Below are 21,578 nucleotides of genomic sequence, written 5' to 3' on the forward strand. Positions count from 1 at the left end.
CTATGCAATCATAATGTATATGATATTATAGTGTCATTTAATTAAACAAGATCCACGTATTTCATTATTATATTACATTCTTACAGATAACTGTTCTTCTGATTTATTTCAAGTAAAATTTGAGAGACTTAATTACAGGCGTGTCTGCAAAAATACACGATGTCAAAAATTGAAAAGTTGCAATGATATTAACAATCTTATCGTATTTTCGTCAAGGAAAAATCAACTCTAAATATACACTATTATATGCCGCAATATATTCTTTAAAGAAAGTTTACGAGCAAAAGCAATTCATGGCAAAATTGCATATTATCGGCGGACAATCGATAATGTCAAAAGAACGCTACGATTGAATTTTCGTTAAGGGCACTCGAAAAAGAAGTGGAAAATACGGTCGCCGTGACCAAGGAAAATCTGAAATCTCCTCAAGTATACTACAAAATCATTCTTACGGCCTTGACCTCGACCAAACGACAGGAGGTTCTGCGGGCCGTGAAAATTATTTATCGCGCGCCCTCGTCTCTTCCTACTCCACGTGAGCATTCAATAATGCGCGCGATCTCAATTCCTGGATCGATCCGAAGATAAATGCGACGTACGTGGAAAATGCCTTGCCGCCTCGAGAGATGCATCGGGAATAAAAAGCTCGCGAAATATCGGAAGTACGCACGCACGAATGTGTTCGCGCGAGATTCACAATGCTGGAAACCGCTGGCCGCACGTTGCACTAAGGTAATTAATGGCGACGGAATTTTAAAGACTGATCGCGTTAACATTATCGAGAATAAAATATTTCGCGGCATTGCACCCGAAAGCGCGTAAAATTGTGCTTGATGCGTTCAAATGTTGTCCGTTGTATAGAATTTCCACGGGGGAAAAAAAAATTTTTTTTTTTTTTTTGGGGTCATGCTGAACGTCAAACTGCCACGAGTTTCACGTGTCCCCACATCACCGTATCCCCCTCTGTACGACAGACGGTCGGCAAGCCAAAGGAATAAATTGCAGTTAGCCGCATTCTGCGACAGGAAAAAAATATTCGCGAAAATACAGTCGATATATATCAATGTCTCTTTTTTACTTTTTCCATCATCGAACGCACTTCCCTGTTGCTCGAGCGCCGCGGGATGCAACAGACAAATACAGACAAATACAAATAAATATAAATAATAAAAATTGATAAATATATTCCGCAGTAACGGCGGCGAGATAATGACACTTCACCAAAATGCGAAATATAAAATTCTGATGAAATATTTTATCTGCATTTGATAAAAATTATTATTTTATCTATAAGAGTCTCAAGCTCTCATAATTATCACGTGATAAAATAATGGGCTGTTGCACAAAAAATATTAGTAATTTCTGGTATAATCATTGCTGTTGACACTCTGATAAAGCTATGAACTGACGATGGAGAGTAATCTATCGGGAACGAACTTGAGAATATCTCTACGCGGTATAAAATCTCCTCGTTGAGAAAAGATATGTTGAATCAATATACATTGCGGACTTGTTGTATGCACATTCCACGCGAGGGATTCTTGCCGAAATAGGTCATGATACAAGAGGATCGCTCGAATTTCAAATATATCACGGAAAATACGTGACCAGATACAATGCTCATTAATACGTGAGTCGAATATTTCAATAGAAGTATTTAACATGATATATGTATCACATGGTAACAGTACAACGCTTCATCCTGTTCTACATCATTATCTATCCAAACCCGACGTAATTATGCTAATATGATATATAATATTCGTCAAGACACGAAATTAATATTCACGAATTCCATACGCGTTTGTCACTTTATCAAAGAATAATTTGGCATATAATAGTAACAATATTAATAATAAATAATAACTTTATTACGTAGTAATAATAACTTTATTCAGTATCAATAAAAAAATTATATAGCAGAAAAAATATATTATAGAACGCAAGATTTGAGATTGCACAGTTAAAAGGTAAGTTAATAATAATAATGCCGTCTAAGAATCTAAATTTAAATACTTCAGATAAAAAAGTTGAAAATTGATGTGCAGTATAAGACAAGATGATGTTAAAAGTAAATATGGTATGTACTGCTACTTTGAAATATTTTTATATGTATCGTTTATTTTATATTTATTTTTTATCTACATGTCTTTTAAGTTAACCTGTTGCGAAAAAAACAATAGTTATATTTTCCATGATAATATAATATTCTAAAATTGAGTATTTTCAAATAAACGATTTTATTTAACAGTAAAATTTTAACTTTAATAAATAATGAAATGACTTTTGACGTAAACGACGATATATTCATTTATAAACCTATATTTCTCTCTCCTCTTCCCGCGAAAAATTCTTCATACAATCAACAAAGAAAAGATTCTGCTTCAATAACATAAAGACAAATATTCTGAATTTCTCACATTTTTCTGTAGAAAATCGGATTCGTATCTCGATCTCTCGAATCTAAATCCATATCTTATACTCCGTACCTCCTTTGGTCCAAGGATTCTGAACGATAGATAAGCGTACTTTTATCACGTTTTCTTCGCAATAGCGCAGTCTTCGCATTTCATCTTGAAATGACAGCATTGTGAGGAGGCGGAAGGGTCTTAAACTCTCTGATGCAAAATCAGATGAAATGACGTAACTCGATTCGACCTCGCTTGGCAGGAATTGACCCTGACCTGCATCTTCCCTCGCGAGGACAGTATCCTCCAGTTTTATTTTCACGCGCATTCGCGCATACTACACCGCCGCCACGCCGGTTCGTCATCGTGAATCCTTGAAATAATGGGAAAAGTGCACCACCTATTACCCCGGACTCGGAATTATCCTCACGTGCACAGGTGTTCTCTAGATACATGTATCTTGCGCACGATGTACGGAAAGGCATAGAGATAAAACCAAGGATTTAAAGCGAAAACAAATGTACTCGTGCGCAACACATTTTCGTCAGTCTCATAATGCAAAGGCGAGGTGTACAGTAGCTCATCATTACCACTTTAACGAGGTACTTCTCGACGAATTTAAAGCCGATGCTTCCTCAGAATTCCGGGGAAAACCAACATTTGCTGTAAATATTGTCAAATTGTCAATATCAAATATCTGTCATGTGTTCATATATGTCATGTGTTCATATCTGAATATCTGATTTATATAAATTTTATTGAAGTAGAACACGAGATCTCTCGCATGAAAATGTGAAATGTGAAATGTTATTACTTGTTTTTAATTCCTGGAAAATTTTATTTTCAGTCATGTATACTTATTCGAATTATTGGTACTTCTCAATGTTTCTATTAAGAAAAAATCAATTTTAAAATTGTCTAAGCGTACGTTATTAGTATTATATGCGATGGAACATTTTTTCTCTTTAAATTTCTTAATTACCGCGAGTACGATAAAACCACAAGATACATATCACTTTTACAAAAAAATTACAATAATGATTACTACGCTTGGGAATTTGCATTATATAATTACTCGTGTTAATGGATGTCTCTCGGGGATTGAAAGAACAAACGTAAGGCTTTTCGCTCGAGGCGAAATAAAAAAGAAACTGTTACCACATGACATTTAAAAGTGCCAAGAACTTTTATGTAAGTCTCGAAAAACACGTTCTTTGTGAAATTTTCGAATTCCTCGACTAAAATCAATTTAACAACGTCAAAATTGTCAGTAAAGAATGGTAATATTATATCAAACACATACTTTAGGAATATTCAATTAACCGTCGCATGTGAAACATTGCAACGTTATAGTTAACAGCTACAATTTAGTTATTTTACGGATTTATATGTCTAATTTGCCAGTATCCAATTTGTTAGTATCCAATTTATATTATACACAGAATTTATCTACGTTTAGTTCGCAAACCATTTAGAATTATTCTGAATCTGAATAATGGCGAAATATTTATTTCAAGCTGAAGTGTATAAATTATATGTAATTCAAAGTATTTCACATTCTTTCGATTTTATATCTACTTTTTAAAGATTTATCTGATTTGAAATAAATTTCAGTTGAAGAAGCATTTAAAATATTATATAAACACGTATAAAAACGAACTTTTCAAGCATTTCTCTTTAATTTCTACTTCTCTTTAGTTTCTATCAAAATCGAATCGGAAAAGTTTTAAATGTGAATGCAAATGTGTTAACGTACGTATGAGAGAAACGATCAATTTCCATATTTTATTTTGTAATTCATTTATTTTGTAAATATTAAAATATGCCCATAATCTCACACATTTGTAGATCCGCGAAGCTTTAGATAGCATTATTATTATTTGCTTCTATTGAACAAATGATTATTTCGCAAGTGCTTAATCAATAATATGTATTTTAATTCTGCAAAATAAATTGATGTCGATTTGTGCATTTAAAATATAAAATCGGCTTCCCATTTATCAAAACACAATAGCGAACACAGAGCGACAGTGAAAAGCACGTACGTAATATTTCATATAAATATAATAACATTTTTTATCGATGAATATCAATGGCAAGGTATCAATATTTATTTTCCTATGCATATTATTCTCTCTTTAAATATACTTTAAACATACTCTTCGCTGAAAGTTCCTTTTAGCATTTTATTTTTTATCCTCATTAAAAATTTTTAAAAAGGAAGATCATTATACGGTAATGACCCGCTTATACAATTTGAATAATTATGCTGGTCAATACCATTTTGTAAGCACGAATAATTATTACTAATACATTTTTATCTACTGAACATAATTCCATTGTCCAAATTTAGCTATCACAATTTTTTAAAAAGTGACATCGAAAAAACGATAAACTCTCAAAATCGTCGTTTTTCTCAAAATTATGACAAAATAGCCACATTGAGAAGAATATTTTGGTGAGGTAAAACAAAATTTAGTTAAATAGTGATCGAATAAATTTTACAGTTACTGCTACAAAAACTCAGTTAAACGAAACATATTTGATAATTAGTTGTATGAAAATAATTATTTGGTTAAGGCTACAAATTATTTGATCAAAATACAATTACATATTTAATAATTATAACTATAAAATTCATTTGATCATTATTTAACTAAACTTTGGTTGATCTCACCAAATATTTCTCTCAGTGTAAATTTGGACAACGGATTTGCGTTCAATAAACAAAAATACAACAATAATAAGTTATATCGGAATGACAACATTAAAACGCAAGAATAGAAGACTTACATCAGTCACAGCGACGTCGAATAACCTTTTTCTTTTTTTTTTAAACAAAAATACCTCAAAAATGACTGCACTAATGTTGCAAAATGATATTGGACAGTGTGATTATTCAAATTGCAAGCGAACCATTATCGTCTATCTTTCTTTCAATTTATTTATGACAGTAATTTTTGCATAAAGCAACCAATTTCGACATTTTTAAGTTCAACAATTTTCTCAACAATGTGACGTGATAAAGCAATCTCGCTTACAAATTCATTTTCAGCGATAAAAAGTCCATAAGAATCACCTGGACCGGTTCGTGATCTAAAATCTGTGTCACACAGTTAAATCTCTTCAACTACAATAAGCTAAATATAAATACACGAGCAAAATTTAAAATTATCCTTTCTTTAAGTTATTAAAATAAAGTATGTTAAAATCATTTCAAAATGTTGTCGGTGACCTAAATAAAAGTTCTTTTCAGCCATGTGTAGGTGGCCCTGCCATAATTTTTTTTCTACGTGCATTTAAAGTGGATGCGCATAATCAAAGTATTTTTCTAACGGCAACTGATGGATGATCGCATCCCTGAATTACATAAAAATATTTTTCCCTCGTCGACTCTATCTTGATAAGAAATTTCCATAAAAATTAACGTCGCACCACAGCAACTATCTAATTTTTCCTAGCGACTATCTAATAAAAAGAAATTATGACGTATTGATCAAGATTTCTTTTTTTACAGGAAGCACTTATCAAAAGACTAGGACCTAACGCGCACGCGTTCACCATAGAAATTCCATCAATCGCCCCACCATCTGTACAACTAGTACCAGCTAAGGAATACAATGGCCCGCCCATAGGTAACAGCTACGACGTCAGAGTTTATGTTGGTGAGTGGAAAAAGCGATTACCGATTTTTTCTCGAGCTTCCTGGATCTCGACAAACGTATATGCACTTTGAACGAAAGATAATGAGGCGAGCGCATCGCAATTCAAAACGAGACGTAATTACGAAATTCGTTCGTGAATGAAGTAGGAATTAAAGTATTTTCGAATGAAAGGAAGGTATTTTCCAACTTCCATCTACATGCAATTATGAATTAGGAATAAAAATTTGAAGCATCGAATAACAACTTTCTATATATACTTTCTATTTACAAACACGAAGCACAGAAAAAACAAACATATTTTAATCAATTTTCCATAAGATTAAAATCTATTTTTGTTGCAAGCATTATATAAAACCAGCTAAAATAATTCTTACCATTAGATTTTTTAGCCCGAAATACAAAATTAAGGAAATAAGGAATCTTTACCACGTAATGTACGATTATTATCAATTACATAATTACGACCACTTTCGAGAAAGAAAGTGATTCTTAAATTTAAAAATATCGAGTTTTTTTATTTATATTTAACATATAAATGTGCAAATGCATAAATTCAATAGCAAAATTCTTTTTCAAAAAATTTTCTGAAATTAGTCTCATGTTTAACATCAATTTTCACCTTTATTCCACCTTTCACCTTTACTTCGTTATATACATCGTTAACATTTCGTGCGGCAAATTTTAGCGGAACGGGCGGACGAACGATTGCACCGTAAAACCACCGTCAGGATGAGTATCCGGGTGATCCAGCGAGCCACAAAGCCGCCCTTACCCTCGTCGACTATGTACAGCGTGCCTCCCTCGACTATGTACAGTGTGCCTCCCTTTCAAGAGTCATCGACTGGCTCGAGAATCCAAGGATCCAAAACAAGAGTGGCGTTAGCGGAAAATGAGATCATCGAGGACGATGGTTAGTTGCGATTAGCGATGGCACGCTCCTATGCGTACAATAACGCGCATGGAGAAAACCATTTCTTTGGATTTGATAAAGTTTATTGTATCCAAACAAATTTATTTAAAATGGTCCATATAAACCAACGTTTGAATCGCAAGTAACGACTAATAATAATGTTATTTTCGTCAAATAATAGATGTTTGAACAAAACATTTTTATTCAAAGAGATAATGTTTTGCATAAGCACTTCACGAAACAGTCAGCAAATAAATAGGAATTCCAATGAAATCTTTTTCTCTGTGCAGATTTACTCGCAGATTTATAACCTTCAAGCTCCAGTTATTACTATTATCATCTGTACCATTGTATTTTCTAGTTTCTTATGTACCCTAATCTGGATCTGTAAAGATGGTACGACATTCTGTTAATACAAAAAAAAAAAAAAAAAACAGAATTCCAGTGGCACTTTTCACAGTTCCGAAGTTCCTTACAAAAATAACGAAGAGTTCTGCATTTTTTACTCCAAAAAAACAAAAATGAAAAAAATGTACTGACTTCGTGAATCTAGCACGATACCTCTTCCTCTAAAGTACAGGAAAACAATAAATATTGTTGTATATTTGACAAGAGTTCTAGTTAATACTCAGAGATCTATACCTGATTGCAATTTGAAAAAAATTCACACGTGAATCACCAGAACTACTTTTGATTGTATAGCATAGAACTCTGCCAGAACTGGCAAAAACTAACGTTCGAACTTATAATCGATAAATAAGCAGCACGACCTTTTTATCCAAGCGTCGTGGTATGTTTAATATTTTTTGGTGTAAAAAAAATGTTAATCATGTGATCTTTTTTTAATTGCAATCCTCGGTAGAACTCTAATAGTACTAATTAGAACTCTTGTCAAGTGTACTAATATTTATTGTTTTCTTGTACTACTATAAAGGAGATGTGCTAGACACGAAGTTAGCACATTTTTTCATTTTTTGTTTTTTAGGGGGGAGAGAGAACAAAAAATACAGAATTCTTCGTTATTTTTATAAGAAACTCTGGAACTATGAAAAGTGCCACTAAAACTCTATATATTTTTTTTTATATTCACAGAATATCGTGCCAACTTCACAGATCCCTCTAATCTGCCGTAATTTGCAATGCGATATCGCAATACTGTAGTTACAGTAGTTTAGATTGAAATCTTTGAAACAGAGTTGACTTCAGAAATTCTCGAATAACACGTATCTCGAATTTGATGCGAAGCTACTAGGCTCTTAATCTCAGTTAGCAAATCGATCTCGTCGTGAACGCGGAGCACAAATCAAGACAAATGACCTATAGAATTTCGCTTTTATTTTCGCAGATAACGTGGGACCACATGCGGTAGTAGAAAAGCCATTCTTATTAAGCGACGGTCGCGTCAGATTGGAAGCAGGGTTAGACCACGCGATCTACGAGCATGGAGATTCAATCAACGTTCACGTCAATGTTAGCAACACTAGCAGCAAATCAGTAAGGAGAATAAAGGTATAATCCGCATACATCGTTTAAATTACATATAATTCATGCTTGTTACTACATATCGCGCGATCATATTTCTCTTTATTACGCTTTCGGGCGGGAATTTAATCAGAGCTATTTTAAATAACAAGAATTAAACGTAGTATGTGGCACATAAAATATATGTTCTAATATTTCAATTGATAAAATGATCAATAAGCATATTTAAAAAAAATCTGCTTTACTTATTTAATAACTGCAACATACAAACATCCATTCCATAACCACAACATATAAAACGAGAAACGAGAGATTTTTTATCAATAAACTTCAACGAAAAAGTCTCTATTACCATTTGCTTTTTATTAAAAAGAGAATCTCGTAATTATCGTTTTATACAGAATTACGCGCTACAAAAAAAATAATTTTAATAAAAATCTAAATTTTGGATTATAGATAACGCGAAATAAATTCAGTGTTACAAGCATGCGGGAAGGTGGAAAAAAATGGATTTTTCACCACTTTCAAAGTAACTCATGCTATTTTATTTCGTTATACGCTTTAATTGTTCCGCTACAAAAATATTAAAAAAACAATTTTTTTCAATCAAAACAATATCGACGTATGTGAACAATAAATTTTTCATCGCACGATGATATGGCTCATAGGATTGTTCAATGTATTTTTGTTAAAAACTCAATTTTTTGCAAATAATCATTGATAAGCAATACTGTGTAACAATTCTCAATTTTTAATTAAGTCACGAGAACTTGATTAAAAGTACGCTTAACAGTGTGAAAGGCTGCTTACTAGCGAGCCTGTGACAACTCAAACAACCGGACAATCAGTGCAATGTCTTTCTTCTCTTTTTTTCCAAAGTGATCAATCGTGAGTTAGGTGAGAAATTGTACTCTTTACTTGTGAAACGTCTGCGGATCTCTTTCGCGATCGCGCGACACTCGATATTTCAAAGAGCACCGAACGTGAATCCCACCAATTGTTCCTTTCAATCCTCCTTGGGGATCCCAAATATTTGAGTATTCATGACCCGGGGTGTCTGCCAATCTCACTTCCTATCAGACGCACATGTTTTCCATCCATTCATTCCTTCCATTTATTTTATTTCTTTTTCTTGCCGCGACTTTCCGCGTCCATAACATCTGATGTCGAGATGAAAAAGAGGCCGCGCATAAAACCGATCGCGATCTTCTGCGTGATGGCATCGAAGAAAAATAGGCTTAACCATCCGTAAAGGAAATTCAATCAGTGGCTTTTCCTACGGGATCGCCCTCGGCGATGAGTCGTAAAAGAAATTTTGAACATACGAAGGAAATTACAAAATTGCCGGCGTCGCTATTCCCTTCATTTAAAATTTATCCAAAGTGCAGTCTCGAGAAAATTTATTAATCCGCCGAGAGACATCTTAAGTGGAACACTTTTTAATTACTTTATGCATGTGAAATGTACTGCCGTAAGTTTCAATAAAAATATCCGTTCTAAAGAAGCAACATTAACGTATTTTAAACAATCATTCTTGCAAAGATTTCTGTTTAATTTTTTTTTTTTTTAATTTTGTGTCGTTCTTTTTTCAAGCTACCTCATAAAAGTTATGAGCCATTTAATTCCGAAACTTCTGCGCCAGTTAATTTGTAAACGTATTTACAAATGATTTTAATTAATTAAATTATAACAAAGATGAGTATTTTTGGCTTTGCAAAGTCTCATTTGTTAATTATTAGGCGATATATAGTAGTAGTGCCACTCCCAACTTTCATGTTAACTATAGCTCGCTGGACTTCCGTAAATTTAATAAGCTCGTTAGAACATTCATATCCCATGGGCTCAATGAAACTACCTCGGCATCTTAATAAGAACACTTACTCGCGTGTATTCAAATTTAATGCACAACTTTTTGTTAACGCTTTTCGAATTGGCTATCTAAAAAAGAACAATCTGTTCAATATTTAATAACCAATAAATCAATGCTCGATAATTCAACAGAGAGTGCTTTGCCTGTACAAACAGCCAAATCACACGCGAGATACGGAAAAATTTATTTCCGAATTTCACGTGTAATTTTCTTCTTTTAAAAAAATATTTTTTAATTGCCATAAAGTGAAATATTATTAGGACGATTAAATGCACATGTGAATATATAAATATATAAATGCATTTATATTGTCTCAATAATATTTGAACTAAAGCTGTAAGTAATGGGAAAATTAATGAAGCCGATCGCAGGATTCGAACTCGGGATCTTTCGTTTTCACTTATAGCAATCCTAAAAGCACTCAGAACGCTGCGCCACACTATTCCACACTCTCGTAATTATTACGCTTATCTATCGATATCTAATCGGCTTTACGGTTTTATATTTTTATAACTCGACCAACCTGACAATACATTGAGAGAAAAAGACTTAAAAATTTATTTGTAGAACATAAAATTCCATTGAAATAAATCTTTATTTAAATATGACGAAATAAAATGTTATTTCTAGCAAATAAATCAATTAATAAAAAAAAATTAGATATATTCCACAAAAATATATATTTTGTCGTCACAATCAAATTTGTTTATAACTAATAAAAACACGAAGAAAACGTCGTGTAACATTTCTGAATGTTTTGACTTTTTTTTTCAATGTACATTTATCCCCGAATGTCACTCTGATGAAGTTCATCCCAACACCTTTAAGCTTCTCTGGCCAGACATTTCCTTCTGAATATCGTCAAATGTCATATAGAAAGGATGCACAAGGTAATGTGCATGACCCAAGGGTAAACAAATCTCACTTTACATATAACTGCATAAATTGAATATAAATATATTTGCATCATCCACGTTTATAATATATAAATAAATTTGTTATAATTATAAATATATTTATTATGATCATATTAGGTAACGATCTCTCGAATAATTTTGTATTTTCGTTAATTAATTTAACAAATCAATTTAAATGCATCACATAAAAAAATTGAGTAAAGCCAAACACTCAAACATTTGTTTTTTCCCTCTTTATTGCCTTTTCATTTTATGTACCACTTTCAATGCCTAGTGACTGTTACAACAACATGAATAATCCCAGAGAGTTAAACGTCAAGAGTTAAATGCGATAATAACAGTGCAGTTATACCTCGTCGTGATGTAAAAACTACATAAAAACGTTATTGATCAGAGAGCTTTGGTTTTTAAAAACAAATTGATATCTCGAACTTCGTAAACACTTTTAATTATAGATAAAGCATTCGATGAAAATAAAAAAAGAAACTATAAACTAAAATAGCAATAGAGAAAGGCACAAAGTAAATATAATGCAGTTTTTGTTTTGAAAAATAACAAGCAATATTTCCTAATTTTTTTGAGTGCATCGACCATGTACACCCCAGAACTTTGATTCTGTCCATGGGGAAATTTTCCAAATTGAGAAGTCGCTATCTTTCTACATACTTACAGTTCATGATTAACGTAACAACCAATAAGCTCTAGTCATTTCATTAATCATGAACTGCGAGTATGTAGAAAGCGGTGACTTCTCAGTTTGGAAAATTTCCCCATGGACAGAATCAAAGTCCTTGGGTGTACAAGCATTTAGTTTTGTTAAAAAGAAACTCTGCTACATTATTGTCAACTCTTTTTCTACCTAAATTCTATCTATCTATTTTTATCATTTGAAGTATAGTTTTTATTTTTAAGAATCAGAAGTATCTGTAAGTGTATATATACATATACATATTTGCTTTTATTGAAATATAATATCATAATGTTCTACATTTAACTGATGAGAGATTTTCGCCGAAAATTCATAAAAGCTGTGATACGTAAAAAATAAATGTAGTAACAGTTCGACTTCGCATACTTTTCCCGTTTTTGCCAACCCATGGTTGGTAGCAATCGGTGATAAAGAAAGAATCAATAAAAAGTTAAAGTAAGAATCGGAATCAATAGAAATTTCCATACACAAGTATGCCAGTTTATTGAATAAATAAACTGTATGTTTTGTTACTTGCAAGTCAGAAATAAAGAGCATCGTGTTCTACATCTGATATTCTTACGTCATGACTACTTGGTTACTTGGCCTTCTACGTTCGTAGCATTTGCACTTACGCTAAACTACTAACATGCATTGGTGATGCTTTACCACAAAGTGAAACTTCGTAACCTAATCTAATTTCTAAAGGGAGTAAACATTTGCATAGTCGCTGCGTTTTAACCTAGCATTTACATGTATCACTGACGATTGCGCGAAGTAAAAGTGTCGAAAATATATTGCGAAAATAAACATTACACTTCCATGCAAATTTCATTCAATTCAAATGATGGTAATATTTCAAAACTTTAAATCTACGCTTTTATGAATGATAAACAATTAAAAATTTTTGTATAGCCTTTTCTGATTTACAAAAAAAAAACATTTTAATTGTTACTGCAATAAAGAACAAAATACGGAAAATAAATTATTGAATAGAATCATACGAAATTTTGGTAGAAATCGCTTTCAAATTTTTCAGTTGATTTTCAAAGTGAAGAAAGAATTGTTATATTTCTGTTAAAATATTTTCAAAATTTTTTACACGCGATACAGAGACAGCTTATTGCAATTATTTAAAAAGATCCACAAAAAATATTGAAATTAAAAGTATTTAATATTCCCAGATATCCTGTAAAGGCATGTTGATTATTCCATCAAATTCCAATGTACATATTCCAATTTCAGGACTTTCATGCTCCTTTTACGATTGCCTTGCGATTTAATAGGTGTCTGTAGTTCGCACCTTAAAGCGGAATTAGTGAACCTAATCCCGCTCTCTGAGTACATAAGTACGACTACGTGTAATTTGTGTAATAAAACCACGGTATATTAGAGAGAGAAGCAGAACGCTCGGAATGGAGTACTTCCGCTTTATACTCCACTACCAACCTGGTACGTTAATCTGTTTGGAAGGAAGAAAATACAGGATTTAAACAGATTTACATTAAAGATGACATTAACGATGTATCGAAACACGGAGAGATCCGTAGATCTCTTGGCATTCTTAAAGAACGATTTAATTCTGTCAATGTGTAAAAAAATTTCATACCTGCTTTATCGGTCATATTTAGATTTAATTTTATTGTTTTCATTAACTGTATACTTATGCAGGATTCTACTTTTACATTAAACGAAATAAATAAAACCAATTCGTATAAATATATACAAATATAGCTCTGAAAACTAGATAAACACATACTCTCTGAATTTGAATCAGTGAAATCTTACTGATTTACAGTGCTATACTTATAACTGTGATTAATCAGTAATTATTCACTGTCTTTCAGTGATTCCCCTTAGGCGAGAGAGGTACTCTCACTAATCAGAATCAGTACACTATCATTAACCTCACCGATTGGAATCAGTGAATTATCACTAAAAGGCAGGACACATACATCACTGATTGATATAGTTATAAACATACCATTGAAATCAGGCTGTTCACTGTCTCTCAGTGAATAATACTGATTCCGATTTAGAGAGTAGCTGATACAAATCTTGCTCTATTTTTGTATATCTTTTTTATTATGGTTTACTAAGAAGAAATGCAGTCATAAAAATCCATAGTTGTAGTGCGCAATAAATGAATCAAACAGATTCTATAATGTAGAGTTGACACACCGCCCGCCGTTAATCGATGCTTAAGATGAAAGCCTGTCAGAGAAGCGGAGACTCAACTAGCGATTGTTGGCCCGCAGAATATTGATTAATTCAAATTCGCCAATTTCGAAGGAGAATTTCAAGGAGAACTACTACCCTCGGGCAACATGTCTAAGCAGAATACATACAAAATGGACAATTTAAACAGCAGTAATAGCAAGTAACGTGTTGGTGACATATGCGAGACTAATTTAGAAATTTGGCAAGCAATGGCACAGATGAATCAAACGTATGTTAAAAAATACTGCATGCTGATACTTCGGTCTAATGCATAAAAATCACTGTTGAGATATCACCTTAAAATACGTTTTAAATTTTAAATCTTTGACACCCTAGTCTTGCCAATTTTTACCCCTATAATTTAAATTCTCGCAAACTATGCTGTTCTTACAAAGACTTGCGCTACTGCTTGCAGAAACAAATCTGGGAAGCATCCTATAACAAGACTGCGGTTACGCGCGTTTATTTGCTCTCAAGAATTCATAGCATCCTATCTGATACCTAATTAAATATTCTATACATGAGTGAGTAAGCCAATAAGCGTGGTAATTCAACTACATGAAATAACTAAACAATAAAATGTAATCATAAGTTAACTACATTAAAAAAAATTTTTGACCTTCGAATGGTTTTTCCTGTCCTAAAAAAACATTTTTTAAAGAATGCATAATAGATTAAATAAAGATTCTATTAAATCGAAATATTAAGAGTGATCATGGATCGATAAACGAATAACAATATTCCATCGATTCTTTAATATATCTTGCAAACTCATTGGAAAAAAAAAAGACAATGACGTACAAATGATATATTGGTGATTTTTCCGACGATAAACAGGAATCGACAGAAGCCATTTCCATTCGAAGCTATCTGTAAAACCATGAGAAAGAGCGCCGCGCCATTGAAGCTATAATTCAATTTGTTTCGCACATATACGAAAGAGACGACGACGCTCAATTCGATCTACCTACGATCCTAATCCGCGTTGATCTGTTCCTTTCTTATGAGAACGCTCGCGATACGAATAGAAATCACTCTCGAGGAGAAGCCAACCCGGGGAGATGCCAAAGGTTACACCGTGACAGGAAATTGCGTTCACATCTGGCGCTTTTGAGCTCTACTTCATTAACAGCAATGGAGAACGCTGTTTGAAAACAGGAACACAGTACACCCTGCCAATATTCTGCCCATCAGCCAGAAAGGACGGGCGCAACCTCTGTTAACTCTGTTCCAGCAGTTAGACAAACAAACCGACACTCCTTGACCACCTGTGTAAATTATACGAGATACATTTTGTAATCAAATTTAAGTTCATGGCCAATATATGGATACAACGAACCTCACCGAATAAAAATTGACTTTAATGGATGATAATCCTGATGTACCTATATGCATATCAATCATGTCTACGTATCAATTCTTTCAAGATCGTCGGAAAGAGAACTGCTAGAACAGCAATTATTCTTTTGATATGTCGTTTTAAAGTATTCTTCTGATTACGAACTTTACGCAGTTCCCCTGAAGCTTTAGCTCGTGTACGTATGATTTTGCAAAATTAATCGCGCTTTTTAGAAATATTTTTGCTATGACCATATACATAGCGGCAAGATGCAATCCCTTCAGAAGATAATAAAAAAAAATATATTAAAAAATTGACCTTTTGAAATATTTTCTTAATAAATTGTCTGCGTTTATAAATTTGTATACATCTGTACATTCATACGTATATAATACACTATCGTACATTGAGAAATAAATATTTGATATTTTTAACTATAATTGGATATTAAAATGATAATAATTAAGAGCTCCATTTTTATAGTTATTACTGCTGAAATGTTAATAGCATATGTGTGACAAAAAAAATTGTCGCCATTACCATGAATATTTCAACGTTTATTCATAGCCACAAATCTCAAATACTTTTCTCTCAGTGTATGAAATAAAATTTTAATTATATTTTAATCAAACAGGTCAAATAAATTATGTTCATTAATTTACAGTTACAATAATTTATATTAATTTAAACAGATATTAATTTAAAAGTCACTTCCATATCATGCGACAAAATGTTTGCTTCGCAGGTAATTGTCGTGCAATACGTGGACGTTTGTATGTTCAGCAACGGCAAATTCAAGAATGTGGTGGCCCTTATGTCCTCGCAAGACGATTGTCCCTTGGGTCCAGGTAGTAATTTGAGAAAGACCTACGCTCTCAAACTTGTTAAGGGTACGACTAAAAATTGGATCGCCTTAGAAGACAGCTATACGAAAACCGGAGCGAGTCTGGCGTCAACGGTTGTTAATCCTAAGAACGGACCTGATGATAGAAATGTTTATACGATTTACGTATCTTATTATGTGAAGGTAATTTTTATTACAACAAAGTAGGAGACGTAATGAAGATCTCATCAGAGTCTATTTTGTGCCTATTTCAATAGATAAAATAACTTTTAAAAATTTAAATTATTGTATATAGAGAAAGTATAAAAAGTTTCATACTCTCTAGGTATAAGAACAAATTTTAGAGAAAATTATTATATGGGCCCATTTTTTTATAATATATGGTAATCAAAAAGTTAGATTAATTGTATAACTTAAAAATTAATAATATAATACACGTTCTTTCATAAGCTCGGTTACATAAACTAAAGATTATGTGTATGCACACGCGTAATCTTTAGTTCAGTTAGCCATAAGCTTATGGAAATATGTATTAATTAACTTTGCAATTATAATTAATATAATTTTTTGATTAATTTATAATTTTATTATAAAAACGGGCCATAATATATTAGACGCTTTATTTCAGGTAAAAATGAACGTAGATAAAGCAGTTTGTAATGCTCTTGACAGCACGTATTGTCAATTAATATTCAATGTAATATTATTAAAAAAAAAAGTTAACATGTTTTTTGTTGATTCATCTGCATTTAATCTACGCAAACTGACTTAAGTTCTGTAAATAAACACCAATCCAATTATGTTACAAGGCTAATAATTTTTATATAATTTTTATATATAAAAAAATATTTTATGAAAATTCTCAATTTATCATTTTTTCTTCTCCAAGGTCAAACTGTTCATATCAGCGATGGGCGGTGAGGTATCTTTAAAGCTACCATTCACACTGATGCACAGTAATACGGATGCGGATCTCCTGGAATCCCCTATCCGAGAGGCACCGAAGGAATTTGGAAAGAGCAAGAGCGAGGTTACGCAGAAATCCGACAGCAGTAGTAGCCATCAGAATAACGAGAACAAACTGAACGCGATTAAGGAACAGAAGAACTCGAGGGTGACCGACGTGGATCTTATAGAGCATTGTGAGGAGAGTGACAGCACCTGAGAACAGGCGCAACGAGGCGACGCGATGTCGCAGCCGTCTGTCAGGAAAAGCAGCGATGCGAAGACCATCAAGAATTCGAATCACAAAGCTTGCAGACTCAGCGTCAGTATCCAACGAGCTTGGTGTTGCTTCAGAAGGGCCTCTTAGTAAAACGAATAAGTGAAACTCTCGTAACACATCAGTGAAAACTGACTGATAGCGTTTAACTTGCACTATCATTGTAATTCCTTCTGTTCTCTCGAAAAGCAAGCTTGCAACGATTGCACAAAATAAAAGAAAAGAAGATAAGATAATGTACAGTAAACCTTGTCAATTGTCGTTAGAATCGTTGGATGTACACGTAAATGTGAATATCTTGATTTCTTTCGGAGAAAATAAAGTGTAAATTTGGAGATTATCAAATTATATACAATTTTGAGAAAACAATGAACTTATTGCGTTTTATATTTTTTTCGTAGAGGAAATTGTATAGAAGTCCGATTAAAAGATTTTATTTTCGTGAAGAATCGGAAAGTTTTACATCATGCATTCGTATTATATTTATTGTAACAAGATCGTAAAAGAAACTCTGATCGTTCTCGATAAGAGGAACGTTTCAATGAATATCATCAATATAAGCAAGTGTGTGAAGTTGCTACTAATGTATCATACGTAAATCGTATTTCTCAGTATGAAAGAAACATAGATTTCATTGAAAATTTATGATTTATTAATATTTTCGCATATAAATTTCCATTTAAAACTTTCATGTGAAAGAGGAAAATCTCTCAAGATATATATGCTGTATATTTTCACAACGTTGAACAAGATCAAGACGATATACGTATACACATGTACAGTATATTCTTATAACCTACGGGAATTTTATCGCTAGCTACCCAAAACTTCATGAATATAAATCATTTGAAATTGTTTGTGTTTTTATACTTTCCTATTCGTTTAACAAATGAGAAATCTCCTACTGCCACCTTAATCACTCGCAGACTCTCCGTTCATTAATTTGAAAACGAAGGAATAGATGAAATATTTTTTCATTCTTATATACAAATTATAACTATATAAAATAATATACCAAATTAAAAATGTCAAAAATATTTTTGCAAGGAGATGATCTATTTTTTATTATAATCAATGTACAAATTATCTCACTATATCACACATAAAATTTGAATCGTGTATCTTTTGATAATTGTATAAACTTGATTTCTTTTTAAAAAAATTCCAAAGTTTTAAGCAAGAATTTTAAAGACAAGTTGTTCGATCTTATAATCAAGAATACCAAAATAAAATATTTTGAAACGTATTCGCAAATGAAAGTATATTTAAACTTAACTGAAATAAATTAATTAACGTATATCTCTGTAATTAATATATGTGTCTGTAATATCAATTTCACAAAAAAAATTTTCTGATTTTTATGTAAACTTCAAATTCACAATATTTATTATTAACATTTCATTTAATGATAATAAAACATTTTACACAATTATTTTTTCGTCTACAAGTAAACATTACACTGACTGACCAATCTTACGAAAGCAATGAGACTAACAAAAAAAACAAAAAAAAATAAATAAATAAATTATAGTGATCATTTCCAAATGACATGATATCAATACCTATGTCAAATAATATTTCAATCGCTTCTCTATCCACAATGTGAAGATATGTAAAGATGTACAGATTGTATCTTTAGCATTGTAAATAATAAATATATATATATATGTATTTATATAATAGTTATATAAATCTTTATAATATACAGACCTGTCATATTCATCCTATCTACAACAAGATGATTGTATCTTTAAATATGGTAACCCATCACATGATCACAAATCGTCACGAGTGCAAAGATCAATATTTTATGTGTGATACTATAATTCTGGTAATACTTTTATTTTAATACAAATTAAACTTTGCGAAAATCTTAATTTAATTTCGCTCATTGAAAATAATATTCTCAAGTAGTATATTGAACATTAAACAAAAATGGACAAAAGTTGATCCATTAATAAATATTTGATGACATTTTTAAAGAAAACAATTTCTAATTTTTTTAATTTAATTGATCCTTATATTCATAATTTTTTTATTCCATATTACTAAGTTTTATTAAATATAACATGTAATTTATTCCTTTGTTGTAAATTGAAACACAACTTCCTGTATGTTAAAATTAATTTTCCTGTACATTATAATTAACTCGATAAAGTAATTCTGTATTTTTGTAATTTTAATTCTATATCTGTATTTCTTACATTTAATTCCTTATCTCTTGTTCCTATTTGCTGTATCTTAGAATGGCTTTGGTCAAATTATGATTATTTAATCAATGATTAATTGTATAATTTAATTAACTTATTGAGAAATGTCTACAAAGTGTCTCACTTTATTTTTAATAAGTAAATATTTCCAAAAAAATATGAAATAGAAAAATGTTTCAAACAAAAAAGTTGTGTGAAAGAAAATAAATAATGATAAACTTAATTTTTGAAAAAAAATCAATTTTCTAAAGTCGTATAAAACCACTTTTATATGGTTTTTTGAAATAAATTTATATGATTCTTTACATAATATAATGATTATTCTGCATATAAAAGTATTAAGATAGAATTATCAAAAAATCAATAGTTTACAAACTATTTATAAATATACTTTATTCTAACATATTTTGACTTAAATTATAAAATCTCTTGGAAACAAATTAATTTTTCGACAAATTTATTTTAATACTTTTAAAATAATTAGAGGAAATGTGTAAAACATTATACAATTTTATTTTAAAAAATAACAATGACTTTAATATAATCTTAAAAAATAATTTTAAAAAAACAATTTACTGTCTCCTTGGTATACGACTTTGAAACATTTTTGTGTCTTTCATATTTTTTAAGATATTTGCTTATCAAAAACAAACTGGCACTCTGTTGTTTGTTTTGTTAATATAATGTTTTGTTAACATTACTGTAAAATTATAAATTTTTCCTTTATAAATTTTTCCTTTAACATACAAAAAGAAAAAACTATTGAGAACGACAAACTATACAATTACAAATTTTGCTGTGAACACTTATGCCACATAAAACAAACACCGATTATATTATAATCAAAGATAAAAGTAACTTTATATTACATATTGTACATATTTAATTACATAAATTATGTACATAAAGTATATAATAATTTAGGCTAAAGTTTATAGCTATTAAACAGATATAAAGAAATTGACTTAATAATTTTTTTTAACTCTCATAAACGTTTTCGAGATTTTTTTAAATTAATTATTTAGACGTCACTTTACTTTGTCTATTTTACGAAACGTATAATGCGAATGCATATGTTGCAGACTTACCATGCCATTGCGCTCTCGCATATCCCCTGACGATCTTCTTGCTAGCTTTGTTTTTGTCGTCCTGCACATTGATCAAGATATATTTGAATCTCCCGTGGCCATCGATATCCACATCAGGCACATTGTCTAATAACTGGGACATCCTGGTAAATCGGCGTACACTCACTGTGCCTGTAACAAAATACACAACGATAAACACACCACAACATAACCTGGCAAATGAAATTTTTCTATTCATATCCATGTATCTCATCGCTTTGCTAATAAGACTCTTGCCGTGTTACTGATCAAAGTAACACGGATTAACATTATCTCGAGTGATTCTGCACGCGAGTAATGACACTCGTTACAATCATTAAATACCTTTAGGAGGAAATTGCCGGCCGCTCGTCGCCAGTAATCCAAACTTTAAAATTCCAGACATGAGCACGTATTCTGTTTATCAAACGCGTGATTGGTTCGTTTCCTCGTGCATACGTTTCGCGCGCAAATGCATCTGAACAGACTTTAAGGCGATCCCTTATTGTCGAATCTGTTCTTTTTTCAACTGCATCCGCAATACTACTTCCGCAATACTACTCCGGTTAGATCGGATGGAATTCGATAACGCATGGTGCGATAGCCCACCAACCAATCATCTTGACTTATCTGACCCAACCAATGGAAAAACTCTAGGCATTAGCCGCTGAGTGGTGGTGTGCTATCGGTCCCGTGT

The 21,578-nt window shown here is 31.7% G+C and overlaps 2 protein-coding genes across 6 annotated transcripts in view; one reads left to right on the forward strand and one right to left on the reverse strand.

Moving 5' to 3' along the window:
* LOC105201980 (arrestin homolog) overlaps positions 1 to 19,037 on the forward strand; it is a 199,214-nt gene extending 180,177 nt beyond the window's left edge. For all 5 annotated transcript variants that reach the window (XM_026132365.2, XM_011170302.3, XM_011170304.3 and 2 more), the window contains 5 exons: positions 5,926 to 6,073; positions 6,759 to 6,983; positions 8,329 to 8,492; positions 16,245 to 16,526; positions 17,233 to 19,037. In XM_026132365.2, coding sequence (XP_025988150.1) covers positions 5,926 to 6,073; positions 6,759 to 6,983; positions 8,329 to 8,492; positions 16,245 to 16,526; positions 17,233 to 17,508 — 1,095 coding nt within the window. In that variant the 3' untranslated portion in view covers positions 17,509 to 19,037. The remainder of the gene's footprint in view (positions 1 to 5,925; positions 6,074 to 6,758; positions 6,984 to 8,328; positions 8,493 to 16,244; positions 16,527 to 17,232) is intronic.
* Positions 1 to 21,383, reverse strand: part of LOC105201982 (14 kDa phosphohistidine phosphatase) — an 83,113-nt gene extending 61,730 nt beyond the window's left edge. The window contains exons 1-2 of the mRNA XM_011170305.3: positions 21,227 to 21,383; positions 20,864 to 21,034 (exon numbers count right to left, since the gene is read on the reverse strand). Coding sequence (XP_011168607.1) covers positions 20,864 to 21,034; positions 21,227 to 21,287 — 232 coding nt within the window. The 5' untranslated portion in view covers positions 21,288 to 21,383. The remainder of the gene's footprint in view (positions 1 to 20,863; positions 21,035 to 21,226) is intronic.
* Between the last annotated feature and the right edge of the window lie 195 nt (positions 21,384 to 21,578).

This window comes from Solenopsis invicta, chromosome 1, assembly GCF_016802725.1.
Source record: "Solenopsis invicta isolate M01_SB chromosome 1, UNIL_Sinv_3.0, whole genome shotgun sequence".
Lineage (NCBI taxonomy): Eukaryota > Metazoa > Arthropoda > Insecta > Hymenoptera > Formicidae > Solenopsis > Solenopsis invicta.